Source organism: Astyanax mexicanus, chromosome 22 (assembly GCF_023375975.1).
Source record: "Astyanax mexicanus isolate ESR-SI-001 chromosome 22, AstMex3_surface, whole genome shotgun sequence".
In the NCBI taxonomy this organism is placed as follows: domain Eukaryota; kingdom Metazoa; phylum Chordata; class Actinopteri; order Characiformes; family Acestrorhamphidae; genus Astyanax; species Astyanax mexicanus.
This window is the reverse complement of record NC_064429.1, coordinates 30,333,836-30,357,868: the sequence shown is the minus strand read 5'-3', so window position 1 is coordinate 30,357,868 and position 24,033 is coordinate 30,333,836. Positions and strand designations below refer to the sequence as shown.

Genomic DNA, 24,033 nt, shown 5'->3' with positions numbered 1-24,033 from the left:
TAGTACCCCTCCCAAACAACCCAACACACCCACCCACCCACTCACCAACAAATGCACCCATATTAACAGACTCAAATACATGAATAAGCAGTAAAATAAAGGTTATTACATGGTAACTACAGTGTAATAGAGTGTGGTACAGAATGTATAGTATGTATGTGGCAGCACATCACATGCAGGCCAAGCTCTTCATGTTCATGCAGTCCTTTGCTGACGTAGAGGCAGGAGAAGGAGGGAGAGAGAGGGAGAAAGAGGGAGGGGAGAGAGATGTTTACCAGTAGAGCTCGACTCTGAAAGAGAGAGAGAGAGAGAGAGAGAGAGAGAGCGCTGAAAGAAAGACACGTTCAGACAAACACAGCGAACAGCAGCAGCAGCTCCTGCATATCAGCACAGCATGAACAGCAGCCTGTAGCCAACCTTATCTAAAGAAAACGCCATTAGCCTCAAATAATGGACAATTCTGGACTATTTGTCTTTTTCCTCAGCCTGTTTGCGCTGGTTTCTGCCTCCTCAGTCGAAGGTAAGACCCCTTTGTTACGAGACTGAACTTAGCTCCTTGTTTTCCAGCTCCTTTCTAAAACACACACTAATTATCCGGTCCACCTTAAATGGTGCGCTTACATTAATACAACCCGCACAGGCTACGTTCTACCCTGGTGAATGGAAGTGCTGCAGGATTTAAGGTGGAACGGAAAATTCCAGTCATGAACCAACTTCAGTGTTTTTCTTTGTTCCTAATTAACGTTACAATTAAAAACAAAACAAAAACAACAACTTTATAATCATATTGTATTGTTTTGCTGCTTAGAAAAGGTTACTTTACTGCTTAATTTACTCTAATTTGTTGTTTTTTATTTGTTGTGTGTTTATCCAAGTAGCATGTGTGTTATGGTATTTTGTTTTTGATACATATAAAATAGCACGTTATAAAATACCGTCAGTAAATCCAGTTAAACATGACTAAACACGCTTTTCATGTATTTACATTAAAGTGAAATATATAGGCATGGACAATAATTTAGTAAAAAAAATAACATTAAAAAAAACATATTGTTAATATAGAATAGACATCTGTAAATATATTTTATCAACCAAAATTAAGATTTTTAATGTGATATGTCCATATTGTCCGCCCTTAACAAAGTCTTTCAAAAAAAGTAATTATTAATCACAGTAACAATAATGTATTAATGTAATATTAACATGTAATGCCATTCTCTACATCCCTAATGTACATTTGCACACAAATTGCAAAAAAATAAAATAAATAAAAGTAAAATTAAGCTTTTTAAAATTTATTTTTAATTTTTTTTATGATTTACCAGTATTTTTTTTTGTTATGTGAATTTACATTAGCGACTGTTTAGTAAAGATAATGTTTTAACTTTTCTTTTCTTTTGAGTCTTAAAAATAGCAGTTTTTGAGTTTTATATGAGTAAATAATCTGTTAATTCACTGGAACATTCTGGAACACTGTTTTGCAGAATGTATAAGAGACTCTAATGGAGTGAACTACAGGGGAACCCAGCAGAGATCCTCCTCAGGGAAGCATTGTGTAAACTGGATCAACACAACCAGGAACTACGACATTCAGAACCATGCAGATTCAGACACAGGTGAGCCAATCATTTAACTGTTACACTAAACATTAAAACAGTGTTTTTTTTACGCGCTGTTGTTTAATGGCATGTATAATTATTATATATTACTATATATGAGTACAGTTGTACAGATTTGTACGCATGTTTTTTTGGTCTTTTGTGATTAACATTACAGTATGCACATTAAGCAAAACAATGGGATGCCTAGTTTTTCCATTAGTATGTGCTCCTGGTATTGGGGCATTATTAGTGATAGGGGGAGTCCTAATGAGTGGGTTGGGTAATTGGCTGTGTAATTTGGGGATGGAGTCTATAGACTTTATTCGTATAGGAGCTTTAATATAGACCTTAGCATCTATTCTTGTACTGGTAGTCACTAAATATATAGTGTACTCTAATAATAAAGCAGTGTTTGCTCTTAATATTAATGATAATTATAAAACAGCATAGTTAAACGCTTCAGTACCAGATCACTGAGTCATCATATTTCCCTAATCCATATGAGGGCACTGTGGTGGGCTGGCATGCAGGCCACAAATACACACCCATATACTGTACTTAATATATACACATACAGCCTGTATATACTGAACCGACTGAGCAGAAAAACACCCTGTTACATATAAACATATTGGATATATAAACAGCTCAAAAAAAAATAAGAGGCAACTTAAAAATGATGAGTTTCTTTGATTTTACCAAATTACAAATATAATCAAGAGGAAGATGGATGATCACAAGTCATCAAACCAAACTGAACTGCTTGAATTTTTGCACCAGGAGTAAAGGAATAAAGTTATCCAAAAGCAGTGTGTAAGACTGGTGGAGGAGAACATGCCAAGATGCATGAAAACTATGATTAAAACCAGTTTTATTCCACCAAATATTGATTTCTGAACTCTTAAAACTTTATGAATATGAACTTTTTTTCTTTTCATTATTTGAGGTCTGAAAGTTCTGCATTTTTTTTGTTATTCAGCCATTTCTCATTTTCTGTAAATAAATGCTCTAAATTACAATATTTTTATTTGGAATTTGGGAGAAATGTTGTCTGTAGTTTATAGAATAAAACAACAATTTTCATTTTACTCAAACATAAACCTATAAACAGCAAAATCAGAGAAACTGATAAAGAAACTGTAGTGGTCTTTTTTCCAGAGCTGTATGTATTATTATATGTAATTTTATTGTACTATGTTTTAAACCTTGTATTGTTTAATATATGTGTTTATATTTGTTTCTCTTCAGGTGTTGGGGACCACAGTTTCTGTCGTAACCCTGATGCCTCGGACAGGCCTTGGTGCTATGTTTCCGGAACAGATGGACGGCTCCAGAGAGAAGCGTGTGCCATTGATTCATGCCAAGGTATCCATCTTAGCCCTGTTTACCATAGAACACATACTGCACCCTCTATAATGAATAAGCTTATGCATTATTATTGGCCTTAGGAACAATCAGCACATTTTTTGGGTATATTTTCTTGTATATTTGCTTAGGGTGTGCCATATCGTATCATACACAGTAATATAGCCAACATTTTTGAATAATGTGAATGATATTATAACCTGAAATTTCGTGACATATCACTCACCCCTACTTATCACATCAGGGTACTACTTTTTTTGCTGTTTTTAACCAAAGAAAAGTATACACTGTTCTCATTTCCCATTATATATCTACTAGAGACAGATTATATCTGTACAGTATCATTTATTTTACTTTAATCCTGGATATATGGAGATATTTGGAGTGCATATTAATATTATTAATATCATGACTCTTATTCTGGATCATTGACTTCTGTTACAAATCTAATTAAAAATAATTGTATTTTTTTTTATATCTCAGTTAGTGATGTGCTGTATATCATATTGTGTGAAATAATTAAATTTAATTTTCATTTTGTTGCCGTAGTGTATTCCTGAAATATATATGTTTTTTTTTTTTTATTTAGTGTTTTGTCATATCGCCAAAAGTATTGTTATTGCAAAAATACCATTAAATATTGTGATATTATTTTTGGGCCGTATTGCGCCCCCCTATTGCATACATTGGCAATTTACAAAATATCAATTTTACAGTAGAAACACTAATGGAAATTTATTTTAAAAGATTTGGAGCATTTCAATTATTCCATTCACCATAAAATAAACTAAATGGATGTTAAAATAAATTTCCGTTAGTGCTTCTACTGTAAATTGACAATGTATGCAATAGGGGTGAGCAATATGGCTTAAAATAATATTACAATATTTTATGGTATTTCTGCGATAATAATACTTTTGGCAACTGAATTAAACACTGAATTAAAAATAAATATTTCAAGAATACACTTAGAAATTCAACTGGCATAAGCTCAAAAAATTATATATAAATTAAGTATCTGCTCTTCTGCTTACACTCCATTAACACTACTAATGTGGTACTGATTCAAATGATAAAATCCACAGGAATTATTGTTTTATTTAGCTGTGGGTAAAAAATGACCTAATTATTTTATAAGATGTTCTTGTTGTTTGTTATCTAAACAGATCTACTTGAAATGTGGTATACAGGTGCAGAAATCTGGCTTTGGGGTTTTTAATTAACTGTGATTGAATATCTGAGTGAGGGATTAATTGGGAGTAGCTTGTTATCAGGCTTTTCACAGTAAGTGCTGACTGAGATTCAGTCCAGCTGTTACAGCTCTGCTATTTCCTGTCTTATCTCTTACATACACTTTAAAATCCAGCTCAGGAGGACGACTAAAGGTCCTATTTTATCATGAGGTGCCCTGAGAGGCTTTCCAGAAGGGTAGAGGCTGTCACTGCTCTGATGGCAGACAAATTTTCTTTTAAAACCAACAATTTCAGAGAAAAAAAACATTGGTCTGCAAATATTTCAACAACTTTTAAGGACAGTTTCTTGAACAAGGTTTAAACTCAGCTGGACTAAAGGTCCTGTTTTATTAAAGATCTGTATTTTTACTGAGATCTGTATTTTTTACCAAAAGCTGCAGCCAGGGTTGCCAGGTTCAGCACAAAAAATCCACCCCAAAATCTTTCTTAAATCCAATGTCAGCAGCTTAAACAACCCAATATCTAAGGTTGCCAGAGACATTCACAACACAGTACTTTTTTAGTATTTTCATTTTGAACATTTAGCAATTAAGGATTTTTGGCGGCATTTAAGTATAAAAGTAGCTCAAAAAACACACAGCTTGACCTTTGAATTTTCACCCGTGACTACCAAACAAGTCCAGTTTGGAGTAAAAAATGTGAACCTGGCAACTTTGGTTACAGAGAACTTTCAAGAGCACAATACAAAAGGGAAATATTAATACTAAAAGAATAAATACTAGTGTTGAGTAGAGTTTGAGTTTTTTTTGTTAACTGTGATTGAGTGTGTGAGTGAGGGATTAATTGGGAGTAGCTTGTTCTCAGGCTTTTCACAGCAAGAGCCGACTGAGATTTAGTCCAGCTGTTACAGCTCTGTTATTTTCTGACGTATCTCTAACATACGCTTTAAAATCCAGCTCAGGAGCAAGACTAAAGATCCCAAGTTTTATTAATGATCTGTATTTTAATCTGTATTTTAATAAACAAATGATTTAGAGCATGACCAAAAATATTTTTTCGTCTATTTGACTATTGGAAAAACAAATAGTCTAATTAATCGACTACAAAAAAAGAATCATTAGTTGCAGCGAGAGTGTACGGAGAAACAGATACAAGACTACATTATGTAACTATAGAACTACACTGCCTGGCCCCAAAAAAAGTTTTTAACCGGATTTAAGTAAGTAAATGATGTGGGGTTGGTTGATGCTGCAGTTGGTCTGCAGGTCTAGATTCAGCAACAGTATGTGCTGAAAGAATGAGGTCAGCTGACTACCTGAATATACTGAATATAGAGCAGGTTATTCCGTCAATTGATTTTTTCTTCATATTACAAGATAACAATGTCAGGATTCATGGTGCTGGAATTGTGAAAGAGTTCAGGGTTCAGGGAGCATGAGATCATCATTTTCACACATGGATTGAGAGAGAGTTCACCACAGAGTCCAGACCTTAACCTCATTGAGAATCTTTGGGATGTGCTGGATGGAGAAGTGCTGCTTTGTGCAGTGGTCAGACTCTACCATCATCAATGCTGCTGCAAGATCTTGGTGTAAAATTAATCCAGCAACACTGGATTAAAATAAATCTTGTGACATTGCAGAAGCTTATTGAAACAATGCCACAGTGATTTTTTGGCATACTGATAAGATGGATAATGAGTGTAAAAACAAGAAGGTGTGGTGTTAAAAAATCACTTTATCAACTCTATCATGAACAGACATGCTGATCAAACAGGAAGATTCACCCCTTTACTTGCAGACAAACCAACGTCTGTGGGAAACCGCAGATGTTTTGCTTTAAAAAAATCAGGCAAGGCTCCATAAGACTTGCTTCAACCTCTCACAGCGAGGCCCCAAACCAGATCAGCAGCTCTGCTTCACTTCCTGTCGCGTGACGGGTGACTATTTAAGCTCCCCACCCACCGTCTCCTCGCACCCTTCCACGAAAAAGTTGTTTACCAACTCTACTGGAGTTACACCACATGAGGTCACAACACAGACCAGCCAATCAGCTGCTGTCTCTGTGGAGAGTCTGCCACGCCCAGCCAATCAGAAGCGCTGAAGGGCTTTCTTTCCAAGGCTTGCACAGCTGCTGGACGAGTTTTCCTGGTGTGCACACACACTGAACACATACACACACACACACACTCAGGCCTTTGTCTTGGAAGGCCAAAGCTGAAGTTCAGAGCAGAACTCGTAAAGCAGCTTTACTACATATTAAAAAACTGACCAAGTGGCCCACTGAACTCAGTGAGGTCAGCCTGCTCTCCCTGAGGTCCTCCTCTGCCCGTCCTCATGCTGATTAATCCCACAGGCTGCTGTGTTTAGTTACCCAGAGGCTCCAGCTGTGGTTGATGGCCAAATAAGGTTGATGGCTGATAGAGAGCACTGAGAAAAAACACCGTCTGAAGAAGACGAGTGCAGACTCTGCCACTAGACTTGTGGCTTCATATTGTCTATGTACTTAAATATAGTCTTTACATGCATTTTTATGTAAACCCAATTTTTATGTATTTTTTACTTCTAATCTTGTCTTATATACTTTCTAGTTCATATGAATGTAAAATAAGCCACACACTTCAATGCATTAGTTTTAGTCCATGCACATATTGTGTTTTATATGTACAGTGAGTCCAAGAAGTATTTGATCCCTTGCTGATTTTCTTTGTTTGCCCACTAATAAAGACACTATCCTTCTGCACTTTTAATGGTAGATATATTCTAACATGGAGAGACAGAATATCAAGACAAAAATCTAGAATATAATTGTAAAGAATATATTTTAATTAATTTGTATTTCAATGAGGAAAATAAGTATTTGATCCCTCTTGCCAAACACACTCAATACTTAGTGGCAAAGCCTTTGTTTGCAAGCACAGCGGTGAGACGTTTGTTGTAGTTAACCACAAGTTTAGCACACACACCAGGGGGAATTTTGGCCCACTCTTCTTTGCAGATCCTCTCTAAATCATGAAGGTTGGTGGGCTGTCGCTTGGCAACTCTGACCTTCAGCTCCCTCCATAGATTTTCGATCGGATTGAGGTCTGGCGACTGGCTGGGCCACTCCATGACCTTAATGTGATTTTTCTTGAGCCAATCCTTTGCCTTTGCTGTATGTTTAGGGTCGTTATCATGTTGGAAGACCCAACCACGGCCCATTTTCAGATCCCTGGCAGAGGGGAGGAGGTTGTCCCTCAGGATTGTGCGGTACATGGCTCCATCCATCTTCCCAGTGATACGGTGAAGTAGCCCTGTACCCTTGGCAGAGAAACACCCCCAAAACATTATGCTTCCACCTCCATGCTTGACGGTGGGCACAGTGTTCTTGGGGTCATAGGCAGCATTTTTCTTCCTCCACACATGGCGGGTGGAGTTGAGGCCAAAAAGTTCAATTTTGGTCTCGTCTGACCACAAAACCTTCTCCCAATAACTTGGTTCATCTTTCAAATGATCATTGGCATACTTGAGGCGCGCCTCCACATGTGCTCTCTTCAGCAGGGGTACCTTTCGGGCACTGCAGGATGTGAATCCATTGTTGCGCAAAGTGTTGCCAATTGTTTCCTTGCAAACTGTGGTCCCAGCTGCCTTCAGGTCATTTGCTAACTCCTGCCGAGTGGTTGCAGGACGATTTCTGACCGTTCTCAGCATCATTGCCACCCCACGAGGCGAAATCTTCTTTGGAGCACCGGGCCGAGGTCTGTTGATTGTCATGTTATACTCTTTAAACTTTCTGATAATTGCACCAATAGTTGTTACTTTCACATCCAACACCTTACTAATCTTTTTGTAGCCCATTCCAGCTTTGTGAAGGTCAACAATTCTGACTCTGAGGTCCTGTGACAGCTCTTTGGTTTTACCCATGTTGGAGACTTGAAATCTGTGTGATCTGTCTGATTCTGTGGACAGGTGTTTTTCACACAAGTGATTAGTGAGAACAGGTGGCTTCAGGTCAGGTAACAAGTTGATTGGGAGTGTCTAACTGGTCTGTAAAAGCCAGAACTGCTAATGAATACTAAGGGATCAAATACTTATTTCACTCCATGAAATACAAATCAATTAATATATATTCCTTAGATTTATTTTCTGGATTTTCTTTTTAATATTCTGTCTCTCCATGTAAGAATACATCTACCATTAAAAGTATAGAATTATCATGTCTTTATTAGTGGGCCAACGAAGAAAATCAGCAAGGGATCAAATACTTCTTGGACTCACTGTATTTTATGTATTTTATGCATTGCTGTGTCTGCACAATGCAGCATAATGGTCATAATCCTATGCTTCATAAAGGTTCATGAATATTTTATTATATATATTTTTTTTTACTGATATAAGCTCTATCTAGACGGGATTAGTTTCTCAGGGGGCGTCTATAAAAAATATTTCTCATTTCTACTCGAAGATAAAACACTTTCATCCAGACTGCAGTTAAAAAAACAGGAGGACCAGTGAGTTTTTAGGCTTTCTTGGTCACATGACATGACGTTCAGTAGCTCCTCCATTTCCACTCGCTGTTCTCCAGTAATTATATTCCATTTGTCGAAAGATGCTTTAGAGTGAATGATATGGGGCATATTCATGTTTGGACAAACAAAATAAAATTACTGGATCTCTGAAAGCTGTGGGAAAGCGGAGGTTTGCGATTCACCAAAAGTTAGTCTTTTTTATGTTTTACTACAACAAAAGTCAATTTTACACCAGGGTTTTCCTTTCTTGTAAAAAGACGTTCTATTGGTCCGTTCATGAGGAAATTTTGACACACTGTAAGGGACAGGTTTTTGTGTTTAAATATACATGTGATATCAGATATTGGCATCGGCTCAAAATTTGCACATCGGTGCATCTCTAGTTCTTACATAATTTCCAGTGTGCTACATTTTTATTGTCCTCAGAAATCATTAAAAAGATTTCCTTTTAAACACAGTTGCAACCACTGTTTCTCAATAGGTTAAGCAAAGTCAATCTAAGCTTTGTCTCTGAGGCCAGACAAGACATGACTCAAGACTGTAGCAGCTACAAACACATCATTGTTTTAACCAAATCCTACATTACACCACAATGTCTTCAGTGTAGATCTCAGTGTTCCTCTTCCATAACTGCATAAAACTTGTTTAATCTGTTTTTTTTAATCAGTAAAGATCTTTTATTTGCAGTAATCACTGCCTGATGGACTCTTTTCTGCTATTACTGGAATTTTTCCAGCTTCATACAAAATTATTAACTCTCTCTGTATCTGGTAAATCCTGTCTGAATGTGCATTCAGGCAAATGATCTTCTGATCCACAGATGAAACCCCGACAGAAGCAGATACAGTGCCCACCTCCGGCGGGGCGGAGTCGTTCGAGGAGCCGAAATCCGTGCCAGCCCAGGCCAAGGGTGCTGCCGGGCCCTCAGTGATGGGGGTCAGTCAGCGGGTCAGAACTGGACCCAAGAAGAAGAAAGACCTGGGCACTTTGGGTAAGTCTCGTGGAATGTTCTAGTATTTTTTTTATTTGCTACATTTAAAGCATAAAGGTCATTTTCATCATGAACAGTAGCATTAAAACAATTATTAGCATTTAGATACATGAACTAATATCATGTCCCATGACTTTTGACATGTCCCATTGAAGCTAAAGAACACTGCACTGGCCTATAGGATGTATGGGTGTAGGTTCTCCTGTATTAAATGTAATTTAATTTCTGCCACATTTGCACATTTGCTTGTCTCTTTAACCGGACAATTCTAGCCAGATCCCGCCGGTAATGATAATTAACACCCACTTCAGAAATGGTATGTCTGTCCCCTATCAGGCTTGGCCTTGCCATGAGCATGCTGGCCAATGTTTATTTAGCCTTACTCACAAGATAACACCTCACAACTTCTTCTTATGACGTTTGACATGTCAGTGTAAAAAAAAAAAGAAAAAAAAAATATTTGTTATACACTTCAGAGCCCCAGACTAACTTTTTTTTTTTTTTAAGAATCATCTCAGAACTGTCTTAAAATGATCATTTTTACATTACTGTTGCATGTGTTTTTCACCTGCTAGCACACTGAAGTCAGTCCACATCTGCTGGTCTAAAAAGCACAGTTCCATTGTTAGCCAGTGAATAGTGCTGTTTCCCTGATTACTGTTGCCACTTTTGAAGCTCCACAGTTGACTGACATAGTAATCCACTAGCCACAACTATTTCCTTTAGGGACTTTTCTCTGTACTATCACATGGACACTCCTCTCACAGTGTGAGACTTTATCTGTGAACAGACTCTGTGCTAATTAATTTCGAAAACTCCCAGTCAGGTTTCAATCAGCAGGCAGGCTCATCTTGAACTGCTTATGATTGGTTTTACCATATGCAAATTCTTTGTGATACCTGATATATATATTTTTTACAAGGTATTAAACAACAGGAATAAATTGTGGTGTGTCTTATACTATGATAGTTTTCCAAAATAGTTTAAAAAATTATGTTATATATTGTTTTGCCTACAGTATCGCAGTGTATCAGTGTTTCCTAACAACTCTTCTTGCCAATATACAGCCATAGCCATTTATTATCATTTTTGCATGTAGTTCAGTGCTGCCTATCTGCTTTTATCTAACTATTGTGCCCTGCTGCTGTGCTCTGTTTCAGGCTATGTTCTCGCCATTCTCATGATGGGCATCATCATCCTGCTGGGCGTGGGAATCACGGTGGGCTACTTCTATAAACGGTGAGTACGATCACACACCCATACATACTAGTGTTGCACGATATTGGTAAAATCAGTCAAAAAGAAGGGAATTTTCACCTGATTGTGACAAAAGTCAATAATCCATCATATCATGATATTAATAATGCAATCCAAGATTATACAGTATAATAAAATATATATTTTTAATGGCAAATGAATAAAATTGAGAGTGTGAAATATCCTTTTGCTCCAAACATCAAAAAAACATTGTAGCCTGATATGATAATTTGCCTTCACTAGTGCACATACGCTGAAGCGATATATATTGTGCAGCCCTAATACATACATACATACACATACATACAGCTCTGTAAAAATGAATAAGAGACATCTTAAAAATAATGAGTTTCATTGATTTTACCAAATTTGAAAACCTCTGGAATATAATCAAGAGGAAGATGGATGCTCACAAGCCATCAAACCAAACTGAACTGCTTGAATTTTTGCACCAGGAGTAAAGGCATAAAGTTATTCAAAAGCAGTGTGTAAGACTGGTGGAGGAGAACATGCCAAGCTGTGAATAAAACCAGAATTATTCCAACAAATATTGATTTCTGAACTCTTAAAACTTTATGAATAAGAACTTCTTTTCTTTTTTTGCATTATTTGAGGTCTGAAAGTTCTGCATATTTTTTGTTATTTCAGTCATTTCTCATTTTCTGCAAATAAATGCTCTAAATGACAATATTTTTATTTGGAATTTGGGAGAAATGTTGTCTGTAGTTTATAGAATAAAACAACAATGTTCATTTTACTCAAACATAAACCTATAAATAGCAAAATCAGAGAAACTGATTCAGAAACTGAAGTGCTCTCTTAATTTTTTTAGAGCTCAACAAAATGCATGCATGTTAAAAATAGGACCAGAACAGAACATCAAATCAGACTAAACACACAGACTGAGCACTGATTGTAAGAGTCAGTATATAAACAGAGCGTGTTGAGACGGATCAGAGCCGGACCTGCTGTAATATCATTATTGTGGAGACGCTGGGTCCTGGGCTTGTGATTGGACTGTGAGGACTGTGTTGTGGTTGATTGTAATGGTTGTTATTGGTGGTATTTTGGGAGTTTGAATGCTGCTGTGAGTTTTAAGTGTTTGTGTGGGAGGTGTTGTTCTGAGAGCTGGAGGGTAAGAGGCGTGAGAACACGTGTGCTGTGTTTTCAGTGAGAGGGAGTGCAGAAGAGATGTGGAATTTCACAATATGAGAGAAAGGGAATCTGCTGGCCTAGATCCACAAACATTCATATTCTCACTGTTGTGCAATAATCGAGTATGTACAAAGATTACAGCTTTACAGGAGGAGGAAAAGCAGCTTTCAAAAGTGTTTTAAAGCAGTAGTCTGTAAGGTCTTTCTTTTAAATTTAAAGAAGTAGTAGTTTTAAATTGGGAGGGGACTACATTTTCTAAGGCCAAATTAGCTCATTTTGGACAGGTGCAGAAAAACAATTTTCAGCTAAAGCTGGCCATTTTACAACTTGTGTAAAATCTTTAGTTCTAAGGATATTAGCACAAATGTAGTGTTTGTGTAAAGATTAGGATGGATTATTTCCAATAATTCCTACAGATTTGTGCAGATATCCTTAGATTTATAGATGTTACAGGGGTTGAAAAATGTTTGAGCTTTAGCTGGAAAGATTTTTTTTCTGAACTTGCCCAAAATGGGCTGATTTGGCCTTAAAATTCTCAGTTTCTATGCATTTTACATGGATGGAAAGTACTCATCTATAGCTTTACAGAAATACTAAATATGTGCAGATATCTTTAAAATTAGAGATTTTACTGGGCTTGGTATACTGACAGATTTAGGCGGAAAAAAATTCAGAATCTGCACAAAATGGGCTAATTTGACCTAAAATCTCTCAGCCTGTTAGCATTTTATATCGGTGTCCTGGCACAGCCATCCCTGCAGCTTGTTTCATTCTTAACACATAAAAAAGAGTGGTCTGGTAGGTTTGTTGGATGTACCGTATTTTTCACACTATAAGGCGCATTGTATTATAAGGCGTACTATCAATAAACATCTATTTTCTGCTTTATTTTCAAACATTAGGCACACCAGATTATAACGCGCAATCTAAGTGACAATAGTAAGCAAATTAAAATAAAACTTGCATTAACTGTTCTCCTCCAAGCGTGTTTAGCTTTCCAGTAGTGTGTTAATGGCTTTGTAGATTTACAGTTTCACACTGTAACTATAATAATGCACATAGTAGCAAGGTAATTAAGGCTTGGACAACAAATAAAGGCAAAAATATTCAATTATGATACACTTTTACAGCATGTTCTATAAATCACACTGCACTAGTATTAGAGTCATTTTAAGAACAATGAATACAGTGATAAATATTTAATGTATAATTTATCATGATAACCCTTCAATTCCTTAAATTGTCAGCCTCTATAGTGTGTTTCTGATACAATGGACAATGAGTTACAATATAATAAGGTAATGAACTGGCAACCCAGTGTAAATACCATCCATCCACTCTAATGTCAATAGACTCCATAGAAACTGAGTGGGAGAGAGGGAGAGCAAAGAGGAACAGTTTCTGTTTATCTCTCGCTTTATGGACGCTCCTGTTTCAGACTGCTGAGTGAGTGGACAGTTGTAGGAACTAGAATAATAGGAACTACTGAAGAACACAGATAGGGATAATCTTTGACATCCCTAATCAAGACAAGACAATGTGAATTATCAGAATCGGAGCGAGGACTGATAATGTGTGCATATTAAATGCAAGAGATCCAATACACACATCCTGCGGGTCAATGCAATGTTTAGTGGTGTGAAATTTAAAAAATGCTGTGATTAATTCTGTGATAAAATCACACTTGTTCTTCCTAAGATGCAAGTTTTTATAATAGATATTTACATTTAAATAAAATAATAAATGTAAGAAATGTAAAATGGAATTATATTTATATAAGTGGTGTCAATTAAAATGCTAGTATATACCTATATATATGTTTGAGGGGAGATAAAGCCATGTGTGAAACCAAACCAAACAGAAGGAGAAAACGCTTTAAGTTAACAAACTCATCAACTGATCTGGACCATAGAAACTTCACAACTACAGGTGTAAAAACGCTCTTTTATATTCAGCAAATTAAGTTCTAATTCAGAAATCCTTACAACTTACAACCATGCTGAGATGTTTATAATTAAATAAAAAAGTTTCCTCTGTTCAATTTATCATGCATTCTTTATTCCAGCGCCCCACGTTGTTTTTATCCCCACTCAAATAATATACAAGTATATACTAGTGTTTTAATTGACACTAATATATATATAAAATCTATATATAAATTTTATATATATAAAATTTATATGTAAAATCTAAGTTAACCTGAGATCACGTTCTCCCCACAAGCGAACCACTCCAGAGTTCGTTTGAGATGGGTTACTGATTCCAAATGTAATCGCGGCGAGCGTTAATGCTTTAGCATTGACAACCCTAGTTCTTTATCTTGTATGTGATGTGGCAAAAATCATGGAACACAATCCCAATATTTTCCCCATGATTTTGGCATTCCATTGCTCGTATCTCAGTAGTGAATGATTAGTCATTTTTTTCATACTAGTTGTATCAGTTCATTACAGTCTATAAATATCTTTTATACACTTTGTCACTTTGTTGCGGATAAGTACTAATAAATCAATGCAGCTGTACGATTGGCTGACAGCGTTATTATAGAGAGAGTGTAGCTGGCCAGCTTTCATCAGCAAAAAGCAAGACTAGCCTTGTATGGATGGTCAGGCTCCGGCCTTCTGGCCCATCTCCTGGCTCAGTCTAATGTGTTTAATGGCGGTGGAATGGTAGTGGACGCTCTGGCAGTGTGCGCTGCCCTTGAAGCCTGGTGTGTGCTTTGTTTGTGTGTCTGCTGTAATGATCTCCCTGTGTCATCTCTCTATTTAAGTAGCTCAGTCCTAATGAGGAGATTAGAACTTGTGAGAGGGATGTTATGTCACCCGTACAGCTTCATAAAGGGACTCTTTGTTGAATCTGTATGAAAGGAATACTCCTCCTTTGTCTGTGTTATACATCATTTAGATAATAACTTTATGAGATTCCCTTATAGACCAGTTTTTGATTTATACATCATTAGTGGAGACTCAGACTTGAGTAAAAGTAAAGGTTCCCTATCAAAAAATGGACTTGAGTAGAAGTTGAAGTTAAGCAAAAGTACTAAAGTATTCAACATTTTTTGTACTTATATTTATTAAGTAATTTATTGTAAAATGTAGTACTGAAGTACTGAGAGTAAAAGTACAGTATTGTGTTTCTAGTGGATTTATTACAGAAAGCATTGAAAGTTCTCAGAGTGAAAGGCAGAACAGGAGCAGAAAGATCTTCTTATAAGATCAGCTTGATCTTCTGATTCACTCAATGATGAGCAGATACATCAAACCTGGTGAGAGAGTGCAGATCAAGAATGATTCCTAACATTTTTATCATTAGAGTAACGATGCAGCACATAAATATGTTTTTTTTTATATTTACAGCTTATGTTAAAAATGTAATATATTATATACGTTCTTTAAATATTTGTTTTAATTATTCAATGTATTGTGAAAAGCGCCTTAAGTGTTTTTATGTTAGACTATTTTATGTTAAAAATTTGTAAAAAAAAATAAATAATAATAATAAATAATAATAATAAAGCTGTAGGCTAGTTATGTGTTCTCTGTAGAGGATATGTGTTTTCATGTTTTCTTACTTTCACTTAAAAAAAAAAAAAAAATGATGTTGCATAGGAATGTATATACTGAATATAACCACTGTCCGCCAAGGTAAAGAATGCTGAGATCAAGCAGATTATCTATATAAATGATCGGTATAATGTAATTATCAATGTGAACTATTTTATAATATTAGTAACTTACTTAGACACTTTTGTTAGAAGTCAAAAACATGAGTGAGTCATGTTATTTAGGACCTATTTTGGTAACATGTTACAATAAGGGTCACATATAACGGTACTTACAACAGTAATGAATATTGTTAAATGGTTAAGCAATGTCTCAACTATTTATAATTTGATATTAGTTTAGTAAATTATTATACATTACCAAATTGTAATGAGTACAATTTTAATGATTAGTATTTTACATTACAATAGTTATTAGTGTGATTGCAGTACGATAAAACAGCATTAGGTAAAAAGTTTGGACACCCCGGACTCCCAGCACTGTGTGTAATGGAGCCACGGGTCAAAAGTTTGGGTACCCCGGCCAGCTCTGCAATCACACTCGCAGTTTCTGCAGGAACTGCAACCTAGTTGTAAAGTATTATCCTATTAATATGAGCTGTAAGGTAAGGGTCTGTAAATTTTAAATGTGGGATGATTAAAATACTGTTTATTGTTCTGCAGACTATAATCAGTTACCTCAAAAATAACAGTGGGGTTCATGTAAAAGTCAGTGTTTATATCATGTTTTATTGTTTTGCTGAATAAAGTCAGTAGATAAAGTGGTCTGTGCTGTAATGAGAGCTGTGTTTGCTGTGTTTAATAGAGTGTAGAGAGGCGGGGCGGTTGCGTAACTCTGCAGCTTTCTTCCACACAGCTGAGCAGATACTGAGAGCAGAACACAGACTCACAGAGAACAGGGGGGATTAGATGGATATAAAGCGAATATAGAGAAAGAAGAGTCTCTGAAAAGAGGGAGAATAGAGAGAGCAGGCACCCAGCATGTCCCCCTTTCCCTCCGTGAGCGTCTGTCTGTCCTCACTGCAGCGTTACTCCTGGCTGCCTCTGATAAAGCCTGGAAATGAAGACCATCCGTCTTCCCCCTGTCAGTGTTGAACTCGGTTCTGCTCCGACCCGGCACTCTGCCTGCCTCTCCACGCTCCGGCCGATTAACGGCCCAGACTAAAAATACCCCCACCCACCCTCAACAACAGCAGCAGCAGAACCGAACCCAGTGCCAGAGCCTTACCGCTCCCAGCAGAGCTGCTAAATATAATACAGCAGCTCTAAACTGCTCTAAACAGCTTTACAGAGGCTCTAAACAGGTTCACACAGCTCTACATATGCTCTAAACAGCTCTACAGAGACTCTACAGAAACTCTACAGAGGCTGTAAACAGCTCTGAACAGCTCTACACAGCTCTAAACAGCTCTACACAGCTCTACAGAGGCTCTACAGAGGCTCTAAACAGCTTCACACAGCTCTGCATAGGCTCTAAACAGCTCTAAACTGCTCTAAACAGCTCTACAGAGACTCTACAGAGGCTCTAAACAGCTTCACATAGCTCTACATAGGCTCTAAACAGCTCTACAGAGACTACAGAAACTCTACAGAGGCTGTAAACAGCTCTGAACAGCTCTACACAGCTCTAAACAGCTCTACACAGCTCTACAGAGGCTCTAAACAGCTTCACACAGCTCTGCATAGGCTCTAAACAGCTCTAAACTGCTCTAAACAGCTCTACAGAGACTCTACAGAGGCTCTAAACAGCTTCACATAGCTCTACATAGGCTCTAAACAGCTCTACAGAGACTACAGAAACTCTACAGAGGCTGTAAACAGCTCTGAACAGCTCTACACAGCTCTAAACAGCTCTAAACTGCTCTAAACAGCTCTACAGAGACTCTACAGAGGCTCTACAAAGGCTCTAAACAGCTTCACATAGCTCTACATTGGCTCTAAACAGCTCTACAGAGACTCTACAGAGGCTCTACAAACAGTAAGGAGACAAATTCAGTCTGGTTGGAGTGTTTTTCGATGGAAATAAAGATATTAAAATAAGTCAAAAAATGCTTGAAAAGGTAAGACTATATAGTCTTACGTATTTCAGCAAATTTGGTCCAAAAATTCATGGTGATTTTTACACTTAATTTAAATGGCAGGTGTTCCGTGCACCATATAAAGATATTTTGCAGCTAATTTGAGTGTTTTCATACATTCATTACATTAAAAAAAAAGATTTTTGATGGAAAACATTATAGTGGTTTTCATACTTAATTTGAATGATTGATGTTTCTTACATCATGTGGAGACGTTGATCTGCTTAAGGGGTTTTGCATACATTTAGTTAAAAAAAGTCTAAAAATGCTTGGATGGTAAGACTATAGTCTTATGTATTTCGCCATTTTTGGTGGAAAAAATAATTTTATAGATATATATATATAATAGATGAGTCTTGTACAATGTGGAAACATTTTTAACTGTTTTAGTTTTTTTTTTTAATACACTTTTGAAAATAAAAAATGGACCCAAAACACTTGATAGTAAGGCTATAGTCTTACAATTTTCAGCAAATTTGGTCCAACCATTCATGGTGATTTTTACACTTAATTTGAATAGTGTTCCTCACATCACATGAGGATATTTTCCATCTTATTTAAGTGTTTTTGCATGAAAATTAGGAAATTTTTAAAATAGGTCCAAAAATGTTTGTGATGGTAAGGCTATAGTCTTACATATTTCAGCAAATTTGCTCCAAAAATTTATGGTGATTTTTACACTTAATTTGAACGGTATGTGCTTTTTATACTATGTGGAGAGATTCTCCAGCTGATTTAGGTGGTTTTGCATAGATTCTAAAAAAAAATACGAATGGTCCAAAAATGTGTGATGATAAGACTTATGTATTTTGTCATTTTTGGTGGAAAAATTCATGTTAATTTTCATGTTAAGAGTCTTGTACCATCTGGAGACATTTTCAACAGTTTTAAGTGTTTTTTAGTACACTTTTGAAATTGTAAAAATTGTCCCAAAATGCTTGGATAGTAAGGCTATAGTCTTACGTATTTCAGCAAATTTGGTCCAAAAATTCATTATGATTTTTACACTTAATTTAAATGGCAGGTGTTCTGTGCACTATGCAAATGCATTTTCCAGCTAATTTAAATGTTTATGCATACATTCATTAAATATTAAATAAATTTCCTACTTAATTTGAATGATTGAGGTTTCTTACATCATGTGGAGACATTTTGCTGCTGATTTAAGGGTTTTGCATATTATATATTTCTTCATTTTTGGTGGAAAATTTCATTTTAAGTTTTATACTTAATTTGTATAATGGGTGTATCTTGTATTGTTTTAAGTGGTTTTTAATACACTTTTGAAAATTAAACATGGTCCCAAAATGATTGGATAGTAAGTCTTACATATTTCAGCAAATTTGGTCCAAAAATTCATTATGATTTTTACACTTAATTTGAAAGGTATGTGATTTTTATACTATGTGGAGAGATTCTCCAGCTGATTTTAGGTGGTTTTGCATAGATTCTTTAAAAAAATTTAAGAATGGTCCAAAAATGTGTAAGACTATAGTCTTATATATTTCGTCATTTTTGGTGGATAAATTCATGTTAATTTTTGCACTTAATTCGTATAATAAATGAGTATTTTAGCATGTGGATACATTTTCAACTGTTTTAAGTGTTTTTTTTTTTAATACACTTTTGAAAATTAAAAATGGTTCCAACATGATTGGATAGTAAGGCTATAGTCTTATGTATTTCAGCAAATTGGTCCAGAATTTCATGATGCTTTTAAAATGTATTTGATTCATATGTGTGATTGGAGCATTTTTAGAAGGAAATAAGGATATTTAAAAAAATAGTCAAAAATGTTTGTGATGGTAAGGCTATAGTCTTACATATCTCAGCAAATTTGGTACAAATATTCATGGTGATTTTTACACTTAATTTGAATTATATGGTGATGGTAAGACTATAGTCTTATGTATTTTGTCATTTTTGGTGGAAAAGCTTATGTTAAGTTTTGCACTTAATTTGTATAGTACCATCTGGAGACATATTCAACAGTTTTCAGTGTTTTTAATACACTTTTAAAAATTGAAAAATGGTCCCAAAATGATTGGATGGTAAGACTATAGTCTTATGTATTTCAACAAATTAGGTCCAAAAATTCATAGTGATTTTTACACTTAATTTAAACGATTGGTGTTCCTCACATCACATGGAGATATTTTTCAGCCTATTTAAGTGTTTTTGCATGAAAATGAAGAATGGTAATGGTAATGGTAATGGTCTTATGTATTTCAGCAAATTTGGTCCAAAAATTCATGGTGATTTTTACACTTAATTTGAATGGTATGTGTGGTGATGGCAAGACTATAGTCTTATGTATTTTGTATGGTGATTTTTACACTTAATTTAAATGATTGGTGTTTCTCACATCACATGGAGATATTTTCCATCTTATTTAAGTGTTTTTGCATGAAAATGTAGAAATTTAAAAATGGTCCAAAAATGTTTGGGTGGTAAGTATAGTCTTATGTAATTCAGCAAATTTGGTGCAAAGATTATTTTGGTTGTTTTTACACTTAATTTGAATCATATTTGTTTTTGGCAAACAATGAGGAGGAGGATTGAGTCTGATTTAAGTGTTTTTTACATGCAAATTAGAAAATTTAAAAATTGTCCATAAATTCTTGTGATGGTAAGGCTATATAGTCTTTGGTCCAAAATCATGGCAATTTTTGAGAATTATTTTTTTTCAGAATTTGGTGTTTTTTTTATTGCATATTTTAATTCAGTCCTATTATTGTAATTAGTTTGTGACACTTTTCAGTACTTTTTTTCAAGAAAAATAAAACTAATTTTAGTAAAATAAATAATAAATATAAAATAATTTTATGAAATGGTGACATCTGTATACTAGTAAAATTACATTTCTTGTTCTCAAATAATTTTCTATACATATACACATGTACACAATAAATACACACATTTTTTTTCAAATAACTTTATTAGATTTACATGAAAATGAGCAAAATTCAAGAGTGCAGCACAACAACAAAAACAGAAATTTTTGCAAGATAAATGTTTATTTTAGTATGTTGTAGTTGTATGTTGATCCGAGCTTGTCTGTTCCTCTGCAGGGGTCGCGACCTGAAGAAGCAGCACGAGCAGCGAGTGTACGAGCGCGAGATGCACCGCATCACCCTTCCACTCTCCGCCTTCGCCAACCCCACCTGCGAGCTGGTGGACGAGAACACCATCGTGATCTCGGCCGAGCCCAGCGAGCGGACCCCTCAGGACACTGTGGAGGGCGGAGACCCCCTGATGGACCCGGCGGGAACTCCTGGAGCCTGAGAGCAGGACCTGAGAGATCTGGGAAAGAAGAATACCAGACTGTGCAGCGTTTTAACGGATCAACACTAAAACTACACTCTCTTTCTATCGCCCTGCTGGTCTTTAAAGTCCTTTTTTTTTGGAAGAACAGAAGCTTTTCATGGACAGCTGATGTTCTGTTCTCTGGGTGGAGACGAGGAGAGGACAGGAGGACACAAGAACATAAGAGCACACTACTGAGGACGTGAGGAAGAAGGGCTGGTGTATAAAAGTGCATGTTAGAGATTCTTTCCAGGAATATTTCTAGGAATCCTCTTGCTGACCTGTCCTGAAGTGCACACTTGAGTTTGTGGTTGAACAGACTGAAATACACTAAGATAGTGAAAACTGCAGAGTGAAAAGTGTGGCATGGAAGACCTTCTGTCCATCTTACTTGCAGGAGAGGTATCTGTGGAGGTTTTGAAGATATTTCTGAAAAACATGGTTTTAACAAAGCGTTAAACTGTGGGATGGATGGATGGATGGATGGATATATGTATATACTTATCCTAAAGCCTTGTAGTGCTTTGATGTGGTTTACGGGAAAGGGTGCATCTTCTAATATGGTCTTGCGCACTGTGGTCTTGCAGGTTTGACAAATATTTCGAGACACTTAAAGTCCCGAAAGGTCCAGATCTGATCCAGGAGATCAGTATTAAGGCTTTTGCATTTTCAGCTCCCAATCCAGTCAAAGGCTGCATTCACACTGCAGGAAAATCGTAAATCGGATTGTTTCTCAAACCAGATTTGTTTCATAAAGCAGATCTGCTGAAATTGAAACCTGTCCACACAATCAGACTGGATTTGCATGTCTGGACATCACAAACATGAGTTGCCTCCATAGCCTTGAGACTGAGATGCATCAGTACAAATCAGATGTTATCGTAAATCATATTTTAAACCAAATTCATGTGGTTTCTGGCTGTTTACACTTTCAAAAATTAACCTGGACTTAATCTAGATATCTACAAGTGTTGAATACGGAACAAGAGCTGCACTGAAGTTCTGTACTTGAGGGAAAGATACAAATACGGACAAAACAAACTCAGATTACGGACTAACAGTTTCATTTAAGCCACTTTTATGTGGTTTCTGGCTGTCCACACTATCAAAACTCAATCTGGACTGAATCTAGATATCTACAAGTGTTAAATACGGAAAAGGGGCTTCACTTGAGTTCTGTACTTAAGGAAAATGTACAAATACGTACAAAACAAACGCAGATTACGGACTGATAGTTCCATTTAAACCACTTTTATGTGGTTTCTGGCTGTCCACACTATCAAAACTCAATCTGGACTCAATCTAGATATCAAAAATATCAGATTTGGGCTGCAAGTCTGAACATAGCCTTGATTTACGGAAAGCACCTAAACGTTAACATTAATACAAGTGTTTAATACGGAACAAGGGCTGCACTGAAGTTCTGTACTTGAGGGAAAGATACAAATACGGACAAAACAAACTCAGATTACGGACTAACAGTTTCATTTAAGCCACTTTTATGTGGTTTCTGGCTGTCCACACTATCAAAACTCAATCTGGACTCAATCTGGATATCTACAAGTGTTGAATACGGAACAAGGGGCTTCACTTTAATTCTGTACTTGAGGGAAAGATACAGATACAGACAAAACAAATGCAGATTAAGAAACTGATTCCATTTAGACCACTTTCATGTTTCTGCTTGTCCACACTATCAAAAATCAATCTGGATTCAATCTAGATATCTGAAAAATCAGATTTGGGCTGGCAGTCTGAACGTAACCTTGATTTACGGAAAGCACATGAACTTTAACATTAATACAATACGAAACAGGGGGCGCATTTGAGTTCTCAGGTTAAGTCACAACAATTGAGCAGTGTTGATACACTGGTTGCAGCATAGCAAGACACTCCGTTAACGAGTATTACACTACCAAACTCAGTGTTTAAGAAAAAATTACAGAAATTTTCCATTTTGTTTTTTTTTTGTCCAAAATCTGTTTTTAATAAAACTGGGCCTTACTGCGCCTCTGTTTACCCATACTGCTCTGCTCTACTCTGCCTAAAGTGGTTATTGAGCAGTTAGAGCATAAGCTAAATTCCGTTTCTTAAGTGTTTCCCAACCATTACATTATCTCAGTGTTTTTTTTTTGTTTTTTTTTTTAAGAGGCGAGAGCTTATTTTGAGCTCAGGCGCTGAAAGAATGGAATAATGAATGCCTGGGTTTCCATAGACTTAATGATGGCCTTAGTGTTGTAATTCTGAATGTATCTATACAGGCCCAAGTTGGACAGAATAAATACGTCTATTTCATATTATGTATCCACTGTTATCTGCATTCCAAACTCTAAACAGGTAGGGCGGGGCCTTGATAAATAATTCTAATTTTAAAATGAATAAAACGTTGTTAAAAAAGGTGCATTTTTCCACCATTTTCACTTGATTGATGTTTTTTTTCACGTTTTTTGTACGTTCACAAAGAATCGTGTGTAGCAAAGATTTGGGAAGAATACATCAGCTGTGACCTTAAAAATACTGTAGCTCAGAATGGCGGCTGGACGCATTTCTTGGCTGTAAACAAAGAGTCCTTCACTTTGTAACTGCCTTCTATGACAAAGTGGATGAAAAAAACAGATATTCATTGATTAATTCAATCATTCAATCATTAATTTGAGCAAATCCTCCTTCATATCATTCAGAACAGAAGAAGAGGAAAGCCTGTAATGATGTAATGTTGACTTTTTTCTTTTATTAAAAGCTTCTGGAGTCACTGGGGAATGATTTTCGTCGATTGGTTGGTTTTAATTTTGTTCTGATCTGGAGTTTTTCTGGAGAATTCTGATTTAATTTTCTCAATGATCTGGATTTACCGGAGTACACCTGCAAATGGTTTTTAAAAGATTTAACTTGTATTTTTATTTTTGGTAGATTTTTACTGCTATGACTGAGAAAAAAACAAGCATATATATATGTAATATAATAATAAAAAAAAAAAAAATATATATATATATATATATATATATATAAAAAAAAAAG

At 36.0% G+C, this 24,033-nt stretch overlaps 1 protein-coding gene across 1 annotated transcript; it reads left to right on the top strand.

Annotated features, from left to right (window-relative positions):
* Window positions 1-294: 294 nt before the first annotated feature.
* pik3ip1 (phosphoinositide-3-kinase interacting protein 1) lies at window positions 295-23,779 on the top strand. Its single transcript, XM_022667455.2, has 6 exons — window positions 295-520; window positions 1,485-1,616; window positions 2,850-2,966; window positions 9,487-9,657; window positions 10,818-10,896; window positions 20,781-23,779. The coding sequence occupies exons 1-6, from the start codon at window positions 451-453 to the stop codon at window positions 20,992-20,994; spliced, it is 783 nt and encodes a 260-aa protein (XP_022523176.2). The 5' UTR covers window positions 295-450; the 3' UTR covers window positions 20,995-23,779.
* Window positions 23,780-24,033: the final 254 nt, after the last annotated feature.

What these genes read in the sequence shown, in the direction of transcription:
- pik3ip1 (XM_022667455.2), top strand. Translation starts at nt 451, where the DNA reads ATGGACAATTCTGGACTATTTGTCTTTTTCCTCAGCCTGTTTGCGCTG. An exon ending in TTCTGCCTCCTCAGTCGAAG is followed by an intron (nt 521 to 1,484) that starts GTAAGACCCCTT and finishes ACTGTTTTGCAG; the next exon opens with AATGTATAAGAGACTCTAAT. An exon ending in TGCCATTGATTCATGCCAAG is followed by an intron (nt 2,967 to 9,486) that starts GTATCCATCTTA and finishes TCTGATCCACAG; the next exon opens with ATGAAACCCCGACAGAAGCA.